This window comes from Poromitra crassiceps (genome assembly GCF_964638095.1).
Source record: "Poromitra crassiceps genome assembly, chromosome: 9".
Classification (NCBI taxonomy): domain Eukaryota; kingdom Metazoa; phylum Chordata; class Actinopteri; order Beryciformes; family Melamphaidae; genus Poromitra; species Poromitra crassiceps.
In genome coordinates, this window is record NC_139630.1 from 35210189 (window position 1) to 35231943 (window position 21755).

General features: G+C 44.4%; 1 protein-coding gene across 1 annotated transcript in view; it reads left to right on the forward strand.

Annotated features, from left to right (window-relative positions):
- klhl29 (kelch like family member 29) overlaps positions 1 to 21755 on the forward strand; it is a 152416-nt gene that overhangs the window by 43494 nt on the left and 87167 nt on the right. The window contains exons 5-6 of the mRNA XM_083642792.1: positions 3667 to 3779; positions 5070 to 5216. Of these exons, the coding sequence (XP_083498918.1) occupies positions 3667 to 3779; positions 5070 to 5216 (260 nt within the window). The remainder of the gene's footprint in view (positions 1 to 3666; positions 3780 to 5069; positions 5217 to 21755) is intronic.

Genomic DNA, 21755 nt, shown 5'->3' on the forward strand with positions numbered 1-21755 from the left:
TCTTGTGTTCTGGAGTGTACGCTATTTTGAACGTGTGTGTGGGCGCATATATCTGCGAGCGTGTAGCTGCCAGCTACATCAGCTGTTCCCATTTAACCTTTGCCGATACGTGCGGTATCTTACCGCCGCGTGTATTTTCAAACATTGTCATGGTCGCTCACTATTGCACGACCTTACAGAATGTGTTGTGCAAAGCCTAAATTTCCTCGCTGGCACAAACACGTTGCTTTTTTGTCCGCTTTCCAAAGCTCGCAGCCCACTCATGTTGCTTAGTGAGAGAACTGCGCCTCCTAAACACTGTCAGCTGGGCACCGTGCCTCTGAACCTGTCCCAGTTAGGCAGGAACGAGCCACCGGGGGGGGCAGATTTATAAAAAGGTCAGGGAACAATTGTCACTTAAATGTCAAATGATCTGGCCTGAAGAACCATGATGGAATTGAGAAGGTACCAAAGCAGTCTTGACGCTTGTAAGGAAAGAGGAGGCGGGGCAGGTTACGGGGTGGGAGGGTGTGAAAGAGACGAGGGCGGGGCTTTAGCGGCACGAGGGCGGGGCTTTAGGGGGAACCCAAGGGGGTGAGAGATGAAAAGCAAATGTCACGTCCCAGATTCTGTCGGGTCAGACGAGCAAACCTGCAAATGTCAGGCTTTGCATTCCATCTAACAGATTGTTTTGAATATCCATAAGAACACATGGGGTGTAATGGCTGGCTGTTTGCAAAAAGGTCAGCGCCTCCCGGCAGAGGAGTGTAAAGGAAGTAGAAAGAAACAGCGGCCCACGTTATTGATTTGTTTTTCTCCATTTGGACAAAAACACAGACTTGTAGCTCTGCAGAGAGAAAGCCATTTGTAGACTTCATTGCCACTGAAACGTCAATCCATTCTTCTGCCACAAGATTCATGACTATTTCAAAAAGGGGGGAAAATACAGGCAACCACAGTGTGTCCTTGAGCAAAGAGGAATTGATACGGTGTCAGATATCACTGAAGTCTGTAACAAACAAATACACCAAGTATCTCCTCAACCTACTTCCACCACGGGTTTCTTCTCCTCCATACTTTTATTCACAGAACTTCAGATTGAGGCAAATGATAAGTTGCTTGTACTCTACCTCACTTGCTGTTAAAATGTAACTTACCACCAAAACACTTTTTTTCAGCTTTTAACCAATATATATGGCTTTTGGGGTGGTGTGTGAAGGATTCTGGTCAAAATCTCCATATTTGAGACCAATCTGTTACAATTTTACAATCCCCTATCATTTCAGCAGCATAAGTTCCCTCTATGGGTTCAAACCTGCTTTTTTGTGCGCCGGCCAATCCTGGCGTGTTCCACCCCCAAATCGATTGTGTTCTGGCGCAAAGCGAGTGGGTTTCAGGACGAAACAGTCTCGAGCCACTTACGTTATCTTTAGAGCAGCGCAGTAAATACAATATTCCTGGAATGCGAGATTAACTAAACAGCAACATGTCCTCTGCATTCTACAACAAATAAAGACATTACACTTTGTTCTATTTTGTATCTTACATACTTATTGGCCAAGTTAGGATTTTATTTTATTCTGCCAGGGTGCAGAGTTTTCAAATCAAGTAGAATACCGTTTTGCAAGAAATCTGGGGGCATCAGTCCCCCTTTAAGTTATTGGTTTGTGGCCCTAAGCTCAGAAATATGAAAATCAATCCTTTAATCAAACTTCTTCTTTCATCACTTTTTTTTATAAGCACAAGACTTACAAGTGAACCAGCTTTATGTTCCACATTTCAGCTCTTATTAAGAATGGGGCCTTGGTAGTCGGTGGCAGTGGGGTACAAATAATTTCCCAGAGGACACACATTTGATGAAATATTTTTGGTTGTATTCTTCTGATCCAAAACTGGTTTTACAGGCTATTTTTTGCAAGCTAATCTATCTAAGAAAATAATAAGATTTTTTTTTACGGTACTAAGTAAGCTACCGGCATGTTTTACTCGGATCGCCTCGCATTGCAGAAATAAATGTAAGAGTGTAAAGTTATGGCAAAATAATATTGGCAGTGAATTTTCTTTTCTCCCGAACAATAGGGAACTTGTTTAAATTCAGCAACCCACCATCCAGTTACAATAACACACACATGCACAAACACGCCCTACTGCCGTGACACACGGCAACTAAACATGTGTCTAAACACAGAAGCACACGTGTGGACACTTGCATGCAAACACAAACACATACACACCAGCACAAACGCCATGTGCGCGATCACACAGTAAAAGCTTGTCTGCTCAGTCAAACGGCATAACGGATGCACTTTCCAGAGAGCCCTTTGTTTCTCTCCTAACCCACACTCTGATACAGCACACGGAGCGTTTTTTTTTGCGCTCCGTTTGTTTTCCCCTGCAGTCGCGTGCAGTACAGATCAGAACACAACGACCACAAGGACGGTAGCCAGCTGGTTTTGTCTGTTTGATGTTGTTCACTGTCAACACGAAAGCCAGATTATTGGCAGTTCTGGCAGCAGCGGAGGTTGAAAATCCCTCGGGAGGAGAAAAGGTAGGAAAAGTGAAAAAGACGAGCAGCGCGCTTTTCCTCAATGTTCAACTTTTTTCAGCTTTAAAACGCCCACAGCGCTCCTCCAAAAACAACAGACGCCACCAGCGCTTAAACGCCAGGTGTGTTCATTAAAAGAGGAGCACGTCTAGGGTGTCCTTACATAGAGAATGAATTGCAGAAAGACGCTGGCAGCTACAAAAACACTTTTGGTTTGAATGTCCCCTATTTGCTCTTCAGGTTGGCCTTTGTTTAGTTGTGATTTAGCAGATGTTAGCTGACCTTTACTAGCTGATATTTGTTTTAGAAACGCTCAGTCTCTCTCTCTGTGTCTTCACTGATCAATAAATAAAATTGTTGTTTAATCAGGCCTCTTGCAGTGGCCACTGACCAGGTTGTTTGTGTGTATGTGTGTGTGTGTGTGTGTGTGTGTGTGTGTGTGTGTGTGTGTGTGTGTTTGTGTGTGTGTGTGTGTGTTGTGCGTGTGTGTGTTGTGCGTGCTACACTCCCCCACCACATCCTGCTCTTTGTGACGAGTGGTGATCTGCAAGTGATGAAACATTTCAAACTAAAATGATAGACGCACCTTAAATGTCAAACTTGCATTCTTACAAACAAACAAACCAATAAAACAAACAAACATATAATAGCCATACAGTAATATAAGCTCTGTCCCTCCCTGCGTGGTCATCAGGTAGTTTCATACACTCTTGGCTGTGTGTGTGTGTGTGTGTGTGTGTGTGTGTGTGTGTGTGTGTAGTAGTAGTTCCAGAGATCTGACAGGACTTCTTTAAAGTGGCCCCCGCTAATCCCCAATCCCGCTCCCCGCCATCCCCTGCCTCCCGCCTGGGCGATGAGCGATCGATCCCCCTTCATGTTTGTCCCTGGAGCTGTTTGGAGTTATTACACTCGCTCTCCCTTAGTCTCAGACAGATACACAGCACGCTCCCTCCAGCCTCCTTTTCACTCTGTCTAGCTTCCTGATTCTGTGATCTTTTTGTGGATGTCTGCACAATATATTTTTTCTTATTTTAATCGATCTGTCTCTCTTTGTTTGTTTGTTTGTTTGTTTGTTCTCTCTCTCTCTCTCTCTCTCTGTTCCTCTCCCCATCACTTCCTTCAACCTTTCCTCTCGACTCCAGAGAAGCAGTTGACTGCGGCGAACTGTCTGGGCGTGCTCGCCATGGCCGAGGCCATGAGCTGCAGGGAGCTCCACAACATGGCCAAAGCCTTTGCGCTGCAGAACTTCCCCGAGGTGAGTCGAGCATCGCCGACCCGTGGCCCCCGGAACCTCCCAAGAGAAACGTACGAAGCCGCTCGGTGAATAAAACATCCAACATTGTGGCGCGACGGCACCGCGCGGTCACGCCTAATAACAGAGAAGGCTTTGGAATGATGGAAGGTGTGAAGCATGTGCAGCTGTGTGTTCACACCGCGCGCCGCTCGCTTGATGGATCGCCCTCTGACACGGTGTTGGCAGTGCGGACGGCTGCGATTGCATCTATTTGTGGCGTCGTGCAGCTACCAAGTTTTGGACCGGTGAATCGATGTATTTTCCCCCGCTTGGTTATTGCCTTTGATGAGGTTACATTGTTGCGATGAGTTAACGTAGCGCTAATGAGGTAGCATTAATCGAAAATAAACACACACCGAAAAATCAATATCATTAATTCGGAGCTTACCATCGACTCTAATGATGGATGCGACCGCTCTCCGAGTTCTCCCCTGCTCCTTATTCAAATGAAAGTGGTAGAGAACTGGGAGGCCTGGAATGGCTGAAATCAACTTCTCATCCATTTTGCATTTCAAGTTCATTTATTTATATAGCCCTGTTGACAAGCGTGTCTCAAAGGACTCTACAGCACGTCTTGCCCATGGTGATGAATAGAGATGTATGTCAGTGATGAAACATTTAAAAGTAAAGGTAAATGCCTAACTTGTAGTCTTATAAAGAAACATACACGTATAGACCATAACATAAGCTCTGTTTACTTGCCAGGCAGAACTATTGTTCATGAGACAAACTCACAACAAGGAAGCACGCAAATCTGATTGGCTGGTGACGACCGCGAAAAATTCCAAAAATTCCCAAAAATTTTGGTTGACAGGATTGCTTACCGTCAACATCTGTTGAGTTCCCCTGATCGCTCAGCTCTTTAGGAGATGAATGAAGATGGTGATGAAGGAATCTGAATCTGAATATCCGGTGACTTGTTAATCATTTGCTCATAGTGGAATCAGACCTTTGTTTAGAATGAGAATATAGCTATAATGGGACCTCCTGGGCCACTAATGAATAGAGAGAGAGTAGATCTGCAAAACATTTGGTTTGTTGAATTCTCAATCCAGTAATCTAGATATCAAGTATTCCTTAATGGGCACACGTTCCTTCACAGTATGTTTGGGTTATAGTCCTTTTAATTGAAAGCTTTTCAGAGAATTGTGAAATAATCTCTGCAGATGTTGTTCCGTGTGCCTCTGGAGATTTTAGATTTGGATTTTCTTTTTTTAGTTGACTTACTAGGTTGAACTTGTCACTCTCCAGGTGGCGGTGCAGGAAGAGATCATGAACGTCTCCAAGGAAGACCTGGTGGCCTATCTGTCCAACGACAGTCTCAACACCAAGGCTGAGGAGCTGGTGTACCAGACGGTCATCAAGTGGATCAAACAGGACCCCACCACCAGAGTGCAGGTACGACGGGAACCGTTTGGGAAGTGTGCGTGTGTCTCTCTGCGCTGCTCTGGCACTGCAGTGTTTTTCCCACAGTGAATACACATGCTATGTAACTATGCCATGACACAAAAAAGTAAGGTAAAACTCATACTCGTTATCACTGACAACAGCGATATGTCTCGAGAGCCGTATAGTTCTCAGTTTTGTGTATTAGTCCTGTCTGGTCAAGACTAGCACAGTACACAGCGAAGAGAGAGAAAAAAAAGAAGACAAGTGACTCCGTATTCTCTCTCGGTACCGATCATCAACTGTGTGCTGCTTCAGATGCAGCTTCAGATGCAGCCTAACACAGCAGTTGTGTAGAATCCCAGGAGTGCGTTGCCCTCCGAATGTGCTCTATTCTTAGTCACACTTCATCTGTTTATGACACGCTGTACTACAGCTTGAGACAAAACCAACAACAACAGACACAGCCACACTGCTCTCTGAGCTGCTCTAATGCTTTTTTCACTTAGACGCCTGTTTCTCAAGGGGGGAGTTGGAGCTTGGACAGATGATGCGAAAGTACCAAAAAAATAAAAAATAAAAATGCAGTTCCTCAAATGGCCACTTGAGGCTGGTTGCAAAAGGGAGTCATTCCCCATTCACCCCTATATTAAAATGCCCAACTTTACAGTATAAATAAATATGTTTACAGCCTGCTCCAAAAAAAGGTTTTTGGTCTATATAGCTATTTTCACTGTTCATGACAACTGTGGGATTCCTATCTAACTCACTAGAGTAAAATAGATTGACAGGCCGCCTGTCCAATGATCACGCAGCTCGTCGATCACGGACCAATAGCAGGTGGCGCTGTGGCTCTGTGGGAAACCGCTGGTTACCAAGATGGCAGCGGCCAAAATGCCAAACCCGTGGCGTTGAAACGGTCCACAAACCAATGGGTGAGCTCACACTCACTACGTCCATCTTCATTTCTTACAGTCTATGTCGTCTCTACAGGCTGTTAATCATAATCAAAGGTTATATCTGATGGGTATTGACACCGGGGGCACGACGGGTCAAATTTCAACAAACGTGGAGTCAATAAGCCTCAAGGTCAGAGGCATCAGCGTCAACGCATATTCATGAAGGTGAACAGGTAGAATGGATTGCACAGTAGATAGATATCCATTCACAGGGTGAGACCTCGCCTCATGAGATTTTTATGGATTCAATCCCGGCACCATGAATAAAAAGCAAAGGCCTGATTTTTGCTTTTCCTTTTCAAGTCTTTTAGAGCTGTTTAAAAATGGAGGTGAGATGATTATCAGTTAAATTACCTCGCTCCGTCACTGGAGGCGTCCCTCACTCAGAGTGATGTCTTCTCATCAGGCGCAGAGGGAGAAAACGTTCTCATATTAGCTGTATCAGGTTCGGGGGGCAAACCACCCTAGTCAATTTGACTTTATTGGCACCTACTTCTACGAGGCACATAAGCCAATATTTGAATTTTCAGATTCCGGATTAAAACATTTATCCTTTATCATTTGACATGTGGCAGTATAAAGATTATGGCGAAATCCATCGGGTTTATTGGACTTTTTGCAGTGGAGGGATTTAGAGCGCTGAGTGCAATACAAAAGGATCAACAACAGCTCACTGAGTCATTCAAAGCAAATAGCGATGCCTGAGGACTGAGAGAGGAGAGATATTAGTTTATGTAGGTGTGAACAAGTGTTGAAACTAGAGATGCACGCATCAGCTCTGACGCCATCTCAATTCACATGTAGGCATAAATCATCCACCCGCCAGCCACCCCAACAAATTATTTTCTATGATTTATAGACCCGCACCCGCATGGATGTTTCACTCCACGTCTATAGTGTCTTTTAAATTGTTGAGAAGCACGGAATTTTGATGGGATTTCTTTATTGTGTGTTCGTTATTCACCTTATCTGGACGCTTCCGTATAACCTCATTTTGTAATCGTTTTTCCATTTTTAGACCCGGAAGTAGATTACTTTATCTTATTACTTTGTCTTTTTTAGGCTTTGCAAAAAAGCTGTTTTTAAGCCAAAAAACACAAACTGTTTTTATATTTTTTCGGATGATTTTTCGCATATATTCCAAATATGTGACCAGTTTATCAGAATAACGCCGATTTGGACATTTTCATCGAGCAGCGCTGGCTGTGTGACCGGCTGGACTAGCTAGTATTTGTCAACCCCTACTGGCAATGAGAATAATGACAAAAACACTGCACGACATGTGCTTTTGTAACTAATGTCATGCCTACGGGTACAGCCATCAGCTCCTCGCAGCAGCAGTAACGCTATGAGCATGTAACTGTCCAGCACAACAAAAAGTGCCTGGTCATCTTAACAAACAAAGTAGTGTGGAGAGATTAAACAAGACAAGAAAGCTCACAAACCTTCCATACAAATGAGGAGGATCTCCGCTGACCAGCGGCCATTTTCGGACGTCGTCCAGCCTGTCATTGACGGTTGATCGATGTGGGCGCGTAAAACCATCTGCTTGCAGAATGTTGCTTAACTTCATTCATAGTTTACAGTTTATCAGTGTTTTTGCACCGCGACCGGCTGGCTAACGTTGACCCCGAAGAACAAATACAAATCGCGTCCGACACGGAAGAGAGAAAGTGGGCGGGGCAACATAAGGTGAATATATCTTGAGTGTTTTCTTGCTGCTGCAAATTCACAAGCAGGCACAGCCAAGATGGATGCACAGAATCTGGAAGTCATGCGTCAGAAAAGCTGACTCCAGCCAGCTCCGTCCAGCAGAGTCCTGCAATCTCACAGCCTAATGGAGAGGTGCAGAGGTGACTTACACAGATGAAGTAGAAGAGGGGTGGGGGGTGGGAGGTGGGGGGGGATGGATGGATGAAACGTTTTACCGGCTGTCTGAACAACTCCCACCATTTTGGTTCCCAAGAAAAGAGACCCCAGTCACCCCGTCTCCAGAGAGAGAGAGAGAGAGAGAGAGCTACATACAAAAAGACTTTGAAACCATGACGGACAACAAAAAACTTCCATATCTGCTGGGGGAAGTACCACAATGTGCAAACACAGCAGCACGATTTGTGAACTCTTGTGACAAGAAAAGGATGGAAGATAATGGAATATAACCACCCTCAACCCAGAGCAGGATAGGCCCCGGGTCTGCCTCCTGCTCCTGCTGTATAGCTTTAAATACCTCTAATAAGAACAAAATCAGTGTTGACACAAGTTCCAAGTTTACTTGTATTTGTATATATCATTTTGAACTACAATGTCTACTTTGTATTTTCTTTCATCTATGTATACCCTTACTTGCATATATTTTGTTCAACAACCATCAAGCACAATTTTCTCTTTGCACCTTTTAAGTTAATGTTTATACTCTTATGTACAGCTGTTTACACACTTGAGAGATCTTTTATTGTATGCCCATGCTTAAGTTAACTACGCTTATGCATATTATCTGATTGCAATGTTACATAGCTGTTTACACAGCTCCTTAGTATATATTTAATTGTAAGCATACTCATAAGCTAACTTATGTGTATTATATTTGTGTGTAAAGTTACACTTCTTTATTCTTCTATATCTTTAACTGTACGCACATTTTTGCTTTTGTTTTTGTTTTCATTTGACACTTGCTTTGGCAATGTATACGTATGTTTCTCATGCCAATAAAGCCCCTTTGAATTGAATTGAATTGAATTGAGAGAGAGAGAGAGAGAGAGAGAGAGAGAGAGCGGGAGAGGGGGAGAGGGGGAGAGGGAGAGCTGGAGCGAGAGGGAGAGAGAAGCAGAGCGAAACAGACAGATGGAAACAGCGAGGAGTGATTGAGGAGAGAGAGAGAGAGAGAGAGAGAGAGAGAGAGAGAGAGAGAGAGAGAGAGAGAGAGAGAGAGAGAGAGAGAGAGAGAGAGAGAGAGAGAGAGAGAGAGAGAGAGAGAGAGCGAGAGCGAGAGCTGGTGAGAAACTGCATAGAGAAAGAAAGAAAGGAAGAGAATCCTCTATCCTGATCTGATATTCAACGCTTTGTGCCTCTGCGGAGATGTGATTGAGCTCTCGGTCAGACTCAAATCTCTGGGCCATGTGTGACACCAACCTCCCTCCCCCAAGATGAACCAAGAGTGCTGCTAGGCACAGAGTGAAGAGGTTATTTCCAGCGTGCCACAGGGGAGGCTTATATGACCCTAATGGCCAAGCTGACACGCATGGTCCAGCACGAGTTCATCATTTTTTCAGCCTTCCCCCGCTCCGTCCCTGCTGTCGCTCGGAGGAAGAGAGCGGTGGAAATCGCTGCACCAGAACCTGTGACACTTTTTAATGACATGTCAGGGCAGTGTCACAGCACTGCTGCAAAACTCCAGCAGGAGGGGGGGGGGCTTTAAGCTATGAGGTGTGTGTGTGTGTGTCTGTGTGTGTGTGGGATTATACAGCTTGTGTGTCCATGCACACACGCTGGTTTGCTTGTTGTAAGCTGGAGGCTATGGAGGGGAAAAGTGGCATATTTAAGGCGTAAATAATATGCAATTTTCTATCTCTTCCGCCATGCTGTCAGTAACATCGGCTGGCACGAGGAAACGGCACATCGCTTAGAGACAGAGTGAGAGCGTTTGAGCGTTCATAATTGGAGTTTTTGGTATGAGACACGAAGGAACCCGAACGAAACATGGCTGCCGTTTCATTCTCGTCGAACGAGTATCGCCGACGGTGTGCCCCGCCTGGCCAGCGTGCGTATATACGCGTGCGTATTCTTGTGTGGAAGAGAGAGAGCGAGAAAGAAATCAAAACGGAGAAGCTACCCTAAAATGTCACTGTTCTGACAACGCAGAAGGATAAGCTGTTAACGTACAGTACGTACGTTCAGGAGAAGAGCCTCTAAATGCAACATATGGTAGACCGCTTCATCTGAGAAGTCAAGTCCCTTCCTTCCTCTTTCAGCCTGGATGACACCTAAGTTCCATAAACAAAGGCTGTGGAGAGCCGGCGCCCGGCTGCGCTGTGTTTTCTCTCCTGCGGAGGTGCTGACAGAGCGAGAGAGGCCTGTCCTTCCTTTTCACCTAAGCAAGTCTTTGTGGGACGACCAAAGACACATGCTTCCAATTATAACGGTCCGGTCTCTGCCAAAGCCCTGAATAGGAACCTCCATTACGCTCGGGGTCCAACATATTTCATAAGGGATGCTATCTCGCCAGGTGCCTCGGCCCTGACAAAAGACGCTGATGAATTGGCCCTTTGGAGAGCGGCCAACTAATGTAGTGGCTCAAAAGGAGCGTTAATGGCCGAGCCGTACCGTTAGCCAAGAACCTGCTGTCCACTCATCAGAAATAACAACGGTTTGCCCTGACACCTGCACTTCACTAGCCAAATGAATACGGTTAACAAATGCTTTACGTTTGACACGGATTCGTTTTAACTTAGTATTTTTCTTCTTTGATACAGTCGTCTCTAGAAGTTTGTGATATCAGATCCCCCCCCCCCCCCCCCCCGCAATACTCATTAAGTAGAATTGCTAGGGAGAAAATGCTATCAGTATGGAGTTATAAAATTAGGGAAATGAACTGTGAAAAGGACAAAAGGCGTTGGAAGTGTTTTCCATGTGGTGGATGTTTTAAGAAGAGCTTGAAGCGGTCTCGACTCTCCTCCTCACGCTGATTCATTTACCTTCTTCTAATGGTGCCTTGAACAGGTGCAGCCGGGCACACTTTTCATTTGAATGGAAAAAGATGAAGCTCCGGGTTCACAGCACAGCACACGCAAAGTTTGGAGGGCTAAAAAGGAGGACGTTTTCCCACCAGCCTCACAGAAGGTTAATTGTGTTTTTGAGATGAGAGGAGGTCTAAGTGGTAAAAAAAAAAAAAAAAAATCGTCTTTGAAGGTGAAGTTGAAACTAGAGGGAACTGAAATTAACTTGAAATATGTCAAAAATGCGCAGACACCACTCGAGGACAGTGAAGGAGACGTCAGCCAGACAATGGAGATCGATGCACTGAGCAATTTCTGTTTTTTCCCCCCCTTCGCCTCAATGCCCCATCTCTCTCTCTCTCTCTCTCTCTCTCTCTCTCTCTCTGCTCCCTCTCTCTCTCTCTCTCTCTCTCTCTCTCTCTGCTCCCTCTCTCTCTCTCTCTCTCTGCTCCCTCTCTCTCTCTCTCTCTCTCTCTCTCTCTCTCTCTCTCTCTCTCTCTCTCTCTCTCTCTCTCTCTCTCTCTCTCTCTCCATCACGCATACCTTCCTACATGCATGCTTGCACACACTACACACTAAACGCGCCGGGGGATATCGATGTTCATTTCCCAGTCGTGTACACACACAGTCACAGTCTCACTTCTACACTGGACCGAGTAGGACTTGTATATTAGCGCGCGGACGGGATGGGACTTGTTTCTGCGAGCCCGTGAACTCTGACCCCCAGCGTTTTCACCCGCGTCCCTCGCCGCTCCACAGCGAGCGCCGTCTTGATGTGTGCAGTGGAGTCGAACGCAGCCCCACTCAACCAGAGCAGCTGCCTCTCTCCACAAAGCCATCTCATTTCCATCACGCTCGTTCATGGAGGAGTTTCCTGAACGATGTGATGGATTGTGAATAAACGAGCTGGTGCTATCATCACCGCCGCAGAAGCAGTCCTCTCCTCTCTGTGTTCCCTACATCTGTGTGCAATAATGACAGTTTGCCGCACTGCATTGTGGACGGAGGAATAGAGACTACTCTGTGCAAAGCCATCAAATATAAGACCCCAGTCACAGTTAAGTAAACGACTGGAGAATCAAAGGGAAATGTGCAGTAAGTGGTTTAGCACATGAATATGCTTTGAATTAAATGAGTGAAATCAAGCATTTTTGTTTCAATAATAATCTAGTCGTGCTGAAACAGGCCTGGGAGGAGAATACAGTGCACCTGTCTGTCAGTAGAGAGCTGAGGGCAGCAGCCAGCGTCTGTCCTCCTACAACTACATCTCCACCCCCCATCACTAGCCTGCCTCCTTCTGGGGGTCATGTGCACATAGCCATGCATACACAACACACGCACACGCACACGCACACACACACACACGCACACACACACACACACACACACACTCACAAAGACACTAAGCTGTAGTCATTTCAGATGAGTGAGTTTATCACCGTGAGGCTAAACATGGGCACGCGCTCTACTGAACAAAACACTTCACTCATGCACAGTCACACCGACCCCTGAGTGTGTGTGTGTGTGTACGTGTGTATGTGTGTGTGTGTGTGTGTGTGTGTACGTGTGTGTGTACGTGTTCGTGCGGGCCTGGGTTTTAAGCAAGCAGTCTGATCGGACAGTCCATTTTTCACAGTAAAGCAGACGAGTACTTGTGTCTGCTCAAAGAAAGGCAAATATATGACCGTTCAGGTATCATTTATTTGCCGTTGTCGTGGCAATGAATCATTTCACACACACACACGCACGCACGCATGCGCACACACACACGCACACACACACGCACACACACACACACACACACACACACACACACACACACACACACACACACACACACACACACACACAGAGGAGGTGTGGGTCCTTGCTGACAGTAGAGGAATGGGAAGTGCTGGCTGGACATTTGTCATCTATGTTAGTGGATGGAGGCCTCCCGGCTGCTTCTCTGCTGCCTGTTACTCACATTACCCCTGTGTGTGTGTGTGTGTGTGTGTGTGTGTGTGTGTGTGTGTGTGTGTGTGTGTGTGTGTGTCTGTCTGTCTGTCTGTCTGTCTGTCTGTCTGTCTGTCTGTCTCTGTCTCTCTGTCTGTCTCTCTCTGTGTCTGTGTCTGTCTCTGTCTGGGGTTGCTATAATTGGGCTTGGAGGTCAAGTGTGTGTGTGTAGGGTGGGCTGCCCCCCTGCCATCCTGCATTTTTGAAATTTGCATATGCTGTCACAGCTATTGCGAATTCGCGCTTGTTTTTTTTACTCTGATGAGGTTTTTGGTATTTCAGTCATCTGTTCGTTCCGTGTGGTCAGTCTGTGATTAGCTAAATTCAACATGATCTATTCTCTCAGCCATATGTGCAAATATGGCATGCAGAATGCAAAGAAGTGTCATTTGCCAGTATTTGAGTGCATCTGCTCCACTCTGTGTGTGTGTGTGTGTGTGTGTGTGTGTGTTGCCTATTAGGGCTGTGAATCTTCACTGGCCTCACGATTTGATTCGATTACGATTCAGAGGGCTGCGATTCGATTTGATTACGATTATCGATGCATCTCGATGCATCTTAAATCGATGCATCACTTTTTTCCCCAATACATGATTTATTTCTTCTCACTTTCTTTTTTCTCACTATGTGGCTACTTTTAAAATAAAAGTGCATTTGGAATTGCATTGTATTATGATCCATAATTAAAATAAACAACTGCATGTACTTCCATTATATTTTATTTGATTATAAAAATATATATATATATATATAATCGATTTTTGACATTTGTGACTCGATGCAGAATCGTGCACGTCCGCATCGTGATGCATCTTATAATCGATTATTTTTGACACCCCTATTGCCTATTCTGCCCGGCACACGGGGAGACTAACTGGACGCGGACACAACTCAATTCGTTTCGTAGTTTTACTCAACAAATAGCAGGTTGTATAACCTAAGAACAAAGAAAGACATACATTAGGGCTGTCAATCTCCCTCTATAATCAAATTCGAATTTCAGTGCTTTATACATTTTAATATTCGAATTATATTCGAATATTTTAATTAATTTTTAACACATTCACTGCCAGCCATTTTTCAATACTGTAGTTAGCTTCTGCCAAGTTTTTTTTTTTAGGATTCTGGCTCATCTTTCAAGAGCCGAGGATTCGTTTCTGTTAGGATTTTGTGAACACACAATATCTCAAAAGAACTAATAGAATGTGTGCTTTCTCTGTCTAAAAGAGTTAGTTTGTAGAGTTAGTAGTTATGTAAGCATTAGCAGTTGAATACAGCATGGTTTCAGCGTCTGAAAATTTATTCTGAGATAAACGGCTTTTTGTGAAATTCGATAGAACAGTCACTTTAACCATTCATTTTTGGCATCAGTAAGACGTCAGACATCTAAACAATAGTTTTGAACAGTAATTTCCTCCATAACAGCAGGAAACCCCCCTCTGCTTCAAACTCCTCCCTCCGTGGGCGTTCTCCTCCGCCCTCCTTGGCTCTGCAGCGGGTCTGTCACAAACGAGTTGCTGCTGCCTGGCTGCTGCCTGGCAGTCTGGATGGGGCTCGCTGGATGGGGCTCGCTCGTTTCTTGGCATTTCGGTTGAGAGCTCTGATGAAGCTCTTGCGATTCTGCGCTTATTTATGCTGCGTGTTTCAAAGTGTGCACCCAGTCTATTCTTGGAACCCCCCACCGTTGCCACCGCTGTGCGTCAGTGCGAAAGCGAAAGCGTTTTCGCCATCCATTTTACAGTATGAGAACGGCTTCCTTGCGCTTTTCCCTGCAGTTTTGGCTCGCCTCTTTCTACTTTGGAGAGACATGTCGCCACTCAGTGGGTCGGTAAAATAGATTATACACATTCAATACCTCCATTATTTGTATAGGAGACGTAAAAGGGTTGGATCCACGTCCCACCGTCAAAAAAATATATATTTTTTTTAAGCCGAGATATCTCGTCATTGGCAGTCAACCTTTGGATTTTGTAAGCCGAGATATCTCGTCAATGGCAGTGAACGTGTTAATTGAATTAAAAAAAAAAAAAAAATTTTTTTTTTTTTTGGTCTGAGTGAATTGTTGTCTTCTCTTATGTTATGTTCTGATTCTAAATATAGCTGAATCTTTGGGTTTGACCAAGTAAAACTTTTTCTAAGCATTTGACCAAATGTAGATGGAAAAGTGAATGGTGGATGAATATTCAAAATAATATTAGGCTTATCACAAATAGTCCAGCAATGATGTTTATTTAAGAAAACATGTTCCTTGTACAATGTACATACATTCATTGCATTAGAAAATAGGTCAGATAACCAGAGCTTAGTTAATATTCATCAGTGATGTATTGGTGCTGTCTGAAATGCTAAAATAAAATAATTGATAATAAAAAAAGACACAGCCTTTGTTTGAGCTCCTTATCAATAAACAAATAAGTAAACTTTGCCAAAACAACAATGAGCCATGAACAAAAAAAAATCAGTCACGTATTGCACTTAAGAGCTACAGGTTTACATTCAGTATAGCAGCTTCAACAGTCAACTTCAGTTAACAATGAATGAACATACATTTTAAGAGCTACAGGTAGGTTTACATCAGTATAGCAGCTTCAACAGTCAACTTCAGTTAACACTCTTTTCTTCAAGTATGTTGTCAGAACTTGTCACTGTTCTAGTGTTCTAAAATAAAAATAAAAATAAAAAGTTTAATTTTTTTTTTTGTTAATCGAATTTCGTTCATAATTATTAAATTCGAATAATATTCGAATATCAAAATTCGTTTCAACAGCCCTAACATACATAGATTACTGTTAATTCAACTACACACGGACAACTAATAAATTCACACAAAATCAAACACAAATTACACGTAACGTGGCATCCAGAATTGTCCGTCCAAATCACACACTAAACCACACGTGCACGGTACCCTTTCTTTTATAACTTTTGACCTAATCACACCCCAGGTATCCTTACACTACGCCCATCAACTAGACCCAACAAAATCCCACTCACATTACAGAATCAGCTCAAAAAATAAATCTAATTCCAAAAATATTATCCCTTATGTTTAAATATAGCAAGTAAATTATCCCAATCCCGAACTAGACAGCACTGTGTGTGTGTGTGTGTGTGTGTGTGTGTGTGTGTGTGTGTGTGTGTGTGTGTGTGTGTGAGTGTGTGTGTGTGAGCGTCAGTCTGTAAGGTAGAGGCTAGGGGTGCACCGATCACGTTTTTTGCCACCGATCACCGATTGCCGATCACCTATGAGAAATATCTGCCCAACCGATCATCGACCGATCACCGATTACCGATTACCGATCACCGATATATATATATATATACGCCCTGGGGTGTCCGTAAAAACACGAGGCAGGAGACAGATGGGAGTTCAACCGTTTAGTTGTCAGTTCTCTTCAGTACAGTACAGCAGTATAGGCTCTTTACAGCATTATGACAGGAATAGTAGGATTGTGTGTGGTCTGGAAAAAGGAGGCAATAAAATATACAAACAGGTCAGTAACCAAGCTTGCTGTTATATAGGCCAATTATAGTGATAATTAACAACTAATAATATATAAATGATAATTAGGTAAACTGTAAGTCAGTTACTCTTAAACACCAGTCTTGAACCATGACTAAAGCCAAAGAGCTCCCACTCATAGAACCGGGGTTATGCACAATAACCGTCATACATTGGGATCCGCATCGAACGAACATCAAAACGACCCGCCCATCGAGGCCGAGTTACAGTGTTATAATTAGCAGCACTATGAGTGCGATCTACATAATGGTGACAGGGTTACATGACGGGAGAAACAACAGAATCACAAGCTACACACGAGCTAAACTCCATCTGAGTAGTGGCATTAATTAGCGCAACAGACAATCAAACCGCAAGTGCACGCCTAAACAAACGTTATTGCAATGATTGCAGGTAGATCGATCTAAAACAAAAAGGGAATGCAATACAGGAATATTAACATAATAATGACTTACTGGTTGGTCATATACGCACACATGGAAGAAGGGGATTAGAATATGTTCAACTGATGTCCAAAGAAAGGAAGAAAGTCCGTCTGAACGGAGCGCACATCCACATACTCAGCCGCACACTTTCGCTTCCTTCAAAGTGCCCGCGGGAACATCAATGCTTGCGTGGAAATTGTCTGTGTGTGCGCGTGCACTACCCCGACTACCACAGTACCACCGTGTCAATCTGGGACTTTAATACACACGGACTTAACAGCATGCAAATGCCTCGGTAGGCGGGAGGACTGGAGGTAACTTCTCTCTGCTGAGGCTGCTCTAATCAGCTGATTTGTGTGATTCAAAGATGCAAGGGGTGTGTTGACAGTCTGGTGCGGTGTGTGCATGGAGGTGAGTACACTGACGAAAGCAAAGCGTGTGCTTTGCAACACAATGATATAAACGTTAGAGCACAATATGAAAGTTAAACGATAGACATTGAAGACATGAAAATGGGCTGCCTCATGTTTCTCACGTGCAGCATGATCGGCTATGCTATCGGCAACATTAAAGCAATATCGGAAACAGCAGATCACATATTTGAGGTCCAAATCGGCCGATACAGATTGCGTGTCGATCGATCGGTGCACCCCTAGTAGAGGCCATTAGAGAGAGGGTGGCAGGGGGTGTTATCTGGGTTGTGTACCAGAATACAAGTGCATAAGCAAGCATATGGACGCCACTCGGGCATCCTCGCCTATAAATGCTCCATGTCGAGGGAGAAGGAAACAGGGAAAGTGAGTGTGGGCAGACGAGCTAAAAGCAGCGTCTCCATATGTCCTCCTCACACTCCTGCGGATAGTTTCCGTATGTTCAGCCCAATCAAAAACACACACCAGAGTCCTTCTTTACAACGTGAAAAAAGCGTGTCATTAAGAGCACGTCTTAACGAGCCAGTAGGATGCAATTTGGTTCACTTTTTATTATTTGCACGCTTTTAGATGTCGTTTCTGTTGAAATTTGTCCGTGGTTTGCTCGCACGAATGCGAGAGGAGATGAGAATGAGCAGGTCACACCATATGTCTGGAGGGACCGCGCTCGCATGCCTGTGCATGAGGAGAGAGAGAGAGAGAGAGAGAGAGAGAGAGAGAGAGAGAGACGGAGAGAGAGAGAGAGAGACGGAGCTCTGATGCATGCTGCCTGCCTGCTCTCATCTGCAAAGTGTAGGTGTACCACTCGCTGGGCCCTGTGTCCTGAGTACTCAATTTACCTGGTTTACACCTCACATATATACACAGACTCTCTCTCTCTCTCTCACACATACACACACACACACACACACACACACACACACACACACACACACACACACACACACACACATACAGACTCTCTCACACACACACACACACACACACACACACACACACACACACATAACCCTCTCTAGCACAGCCAGCTGAGCCCCGAGTCAGCGTGTGATTTAAACTGCATGGCGTGCATCATGACATGCAGTCTGCACTTAGCAGCGTTCCAGCGAGCTACATGGCTAAAAGCCTGCTGCACGCCATATTGGCACAGTGGCTGTGTGTGTAATGATGTAAATTAGCTTCCATCAATATGTAGCCCAGCTTAAGAGGGGTTTCGCTCCCTTTTAAATCACTTCCATTGCCTTTTGGTTGGAATAGGTGTTGAGATACAGTCAACATCCCTGAACTCTGTGGTCTGGTGTATGTCGTCGCTGTCCGATGAAAACAACATCTCCAAGTTTACAGGAACTTAAAACAAAACTGTACTCTTAAAATACTAAACACCACGTCGTCATATTTGGCACGTCTTCATTATAAACAGTTTCCTTGCCGAATGTGTCGTTACATTATTAATATCTTACCTGAATAAGCTCAGTTGATGTTAGATGTTAGAGGATTATCAGTCCGAGTTTGAGCCATCTTCTCCCGGACTGAGCAGCGCCACTGCTCCTCGCGGTAACCTCACATTATTCTCATTAAAAACACTTTGATTTGCATACTTGAAATGAGTTTGCACTAGCGCAGGGACACCCCCCGAAAACACCTTATTGATCTATTTACGTCAGACGATGCCAGAAACACACACAACCAAAGGCAGAAACACAGCGGCGTTGGGTTCTGCAGCTTTCTCCGGGTAGTCCTCATGAGGTAGGCGGGGAGCATGGAGGTCCAGCTGTCACATAGGCGGTGTGATGGACAGCTCTAGCGTCCAATGGTGGTACGTGTTAAAGATATGACCCAATAAAACATGCTTTCATTGGTCATTTAGACGTCAAAACCTACCAGTAGATAGAGGAGAATGGATATATTCCATCGATAGTAAAAAAGTAAAAATCATTAAAAAGAAATGTGTTAAGTGGTTTTCATTGGACAGCGACGGTATTCTGCTCTGGTCTAGTCAGGTGTATAATCAAGAAGCACAAAGATGTTAGACCACGGTGCCATCTTTCACACTTGGAACAGAAATAATAATAACAGCTTTTTCCATATCCTCCTGTGTCTCAGAGCCAATCATCACTTTTTTTACTCTCCTCCCTATGAGGCTTCATCAACAGCTCCCTGTGAGTGCAGGAGATTGTCAAGCACACGCACACACACACACGCACGCACGCACGCACACACACACACGCACACACACACACAGAGCCTGACCAGTACCATGTAATGGGTGTAAACCTCTGGAGGTCACTCCTCCAGGAAGGGTGCATGTCGGGACACCATGTAGCATGGAGGGGAGGCAACTATTAGCGTAATCCCAGGAGTACATCTGCCACACAGAAGAGAGGGGAGGCCAACCACAACCACACTGCCTGCAGTCAAGTGAAACCCTGTGGGAGGAGTCTTGGTCGTCAGGGTTACGGGAGGAAGAGGAGGAATGGGGCAGATGGAGTAGATGGCTTTTTGTAATATCTGAACGAAGGACCATTCTTTTTAAGATTATTAAACAAAAAAACAAAGAGTGATTATTTTTGGTACAGTTGTGTTAGTTTGTCTGAAACGACAAGGATGCCTTTACGGAAGTCGAACATCAGATAATTAGGGATGTAACGATAACCGGTTTGAATGATAACCGTGATCAAATTCCTTACGATAACCGTACCGTTTCAAATTTTCATTATCATTAAAAACCGTGGTACCGTGATTACCATGCTTTGAAAAACATGGTAAATACTGTCCATCATCAACTAAAGTTGGCAACAGTCTCCCAGATGCAGACGTGCAGCCTTGGAGAAATGATTTCAGTGAGTGTATCAATACTATTTGGGTCTGCGTTTTCAATATAAAACTATAAATATAAAAATTATTGTCTCAGTACTTTTTGAACATTTTCATAATTTTTTTATGAATACCGTGATAATACGATAACCGTGATAATTTTGGTCACGATAATAGTGATGTGAAATTTTCATACCGTTACATCTCTACAGATAATATGACTATGGTGGACTGTTATTTTAGATGGCAGGTTTTTAGCTCGTCAAGGCTAAGGTAGTAGAAACAAAATCAAACCTGTGAGAAATCGCACTGCTGCCAAACACGGTGCTATGAGCAAATGTCTCTCTGCTCACCGCGACTTGAGTTCTGTTTGTTTTAACGACAGTCCCCACCAGATGAAGTCTGTATATCCTCTCACAGCTTCAGCAAGTCTAACCTCAAACTGATGAATCTGGGAAATGAGCAGAGGACAGAGGACCGCACATGTAAATAAAGAAAATAAACTGGAAACACGGCGTCCAAAGACACATGTGACAAAACTCAACCAATCATTTGACATCGTTGACCAGCTGCAGACGATAGTCGGGCTGGCAAGCTTGTGTATGCTGCGGCCATCTTGCCTGTCGGAAGGAACATGCCACATTTACATTTCACTGTTGTTCCTGCTATATAGACCTTATTCGCTAACCCTGGACGGCACCATATTGTTGACGTACCGTCCTGCGCGCACACAGCGCTGCAGCTGACAACTAGTAACGGCCTTATTGTCGTTTCTGTTCCATTACAAAATAGCGATGGTAATGACAGCAATAAAAACCCCAGAGTTGTTGTTTGTATGCTGCCGTTAATGCCTGTAATAAATAAACAAAAGAATGAGGTGAACAGACTTTGCTGTGAGGAGCTGTCAGAAAGTTTCACCTGTCTCAACTAACTATCCACACACCTCTCCTGTGCTGCTGACGTATCCTCCGTCTTGCTCCCTGCACGTCTGTGGACGGTAGAGATAGAAACAAACCACGGGGACTTTATTGCTGTCATTACTACAGCCATGCCTAACGCAGGTCACCATCCGAACACAACAGGAACGATACAGGTAACGCTAACGGCGGCTAGCTTCCTATAAACGCTGCTCTCACATAGGTTGTCGCATAGAGCTGCAGCGCTATGTCAACAATATGGCGGCGGTGGGCGTGCCCGTACGTGAGTGACGTCAATCGAATAAGGTCTATTGAACAGCAGCACTCACAGTTCAATAGTCGTCTTATTTGTTGTTGCCCACAATAAATAAGAAAACCATTGATCGGTTTGTTTTGTGCACCCGATAGTGTTCAAGTTTTGGAGCTGTGCGCGCTGCTACTTTTTAAGTGGGGCAGTCGCTTCTATAACTGACTTTGTGTGTTTGTGGGCGAGATTCGGGGGAGACTGGCTCGAGTGTGTGTGGCGAGATAACGCACACAGTGTCAGAGAGAGGGGCGTGGATCTTTGTATCAACATTAAAGGAAGATATTCACAAATTGTATGTTTTGGTTGGTGACTATTTTATGCTTTTTTTATTTTATGGGGGGGGGGTGGAGGAGAAGGGTGGGACGTGCTGCTACTTCAACACCTGGGTGTGATTTTTACTATACTGTATTGCTGCCTTTACATAAGAATAGGAGGTTTGACTTTTGACACAGGGTTTTTTGCTTGTGA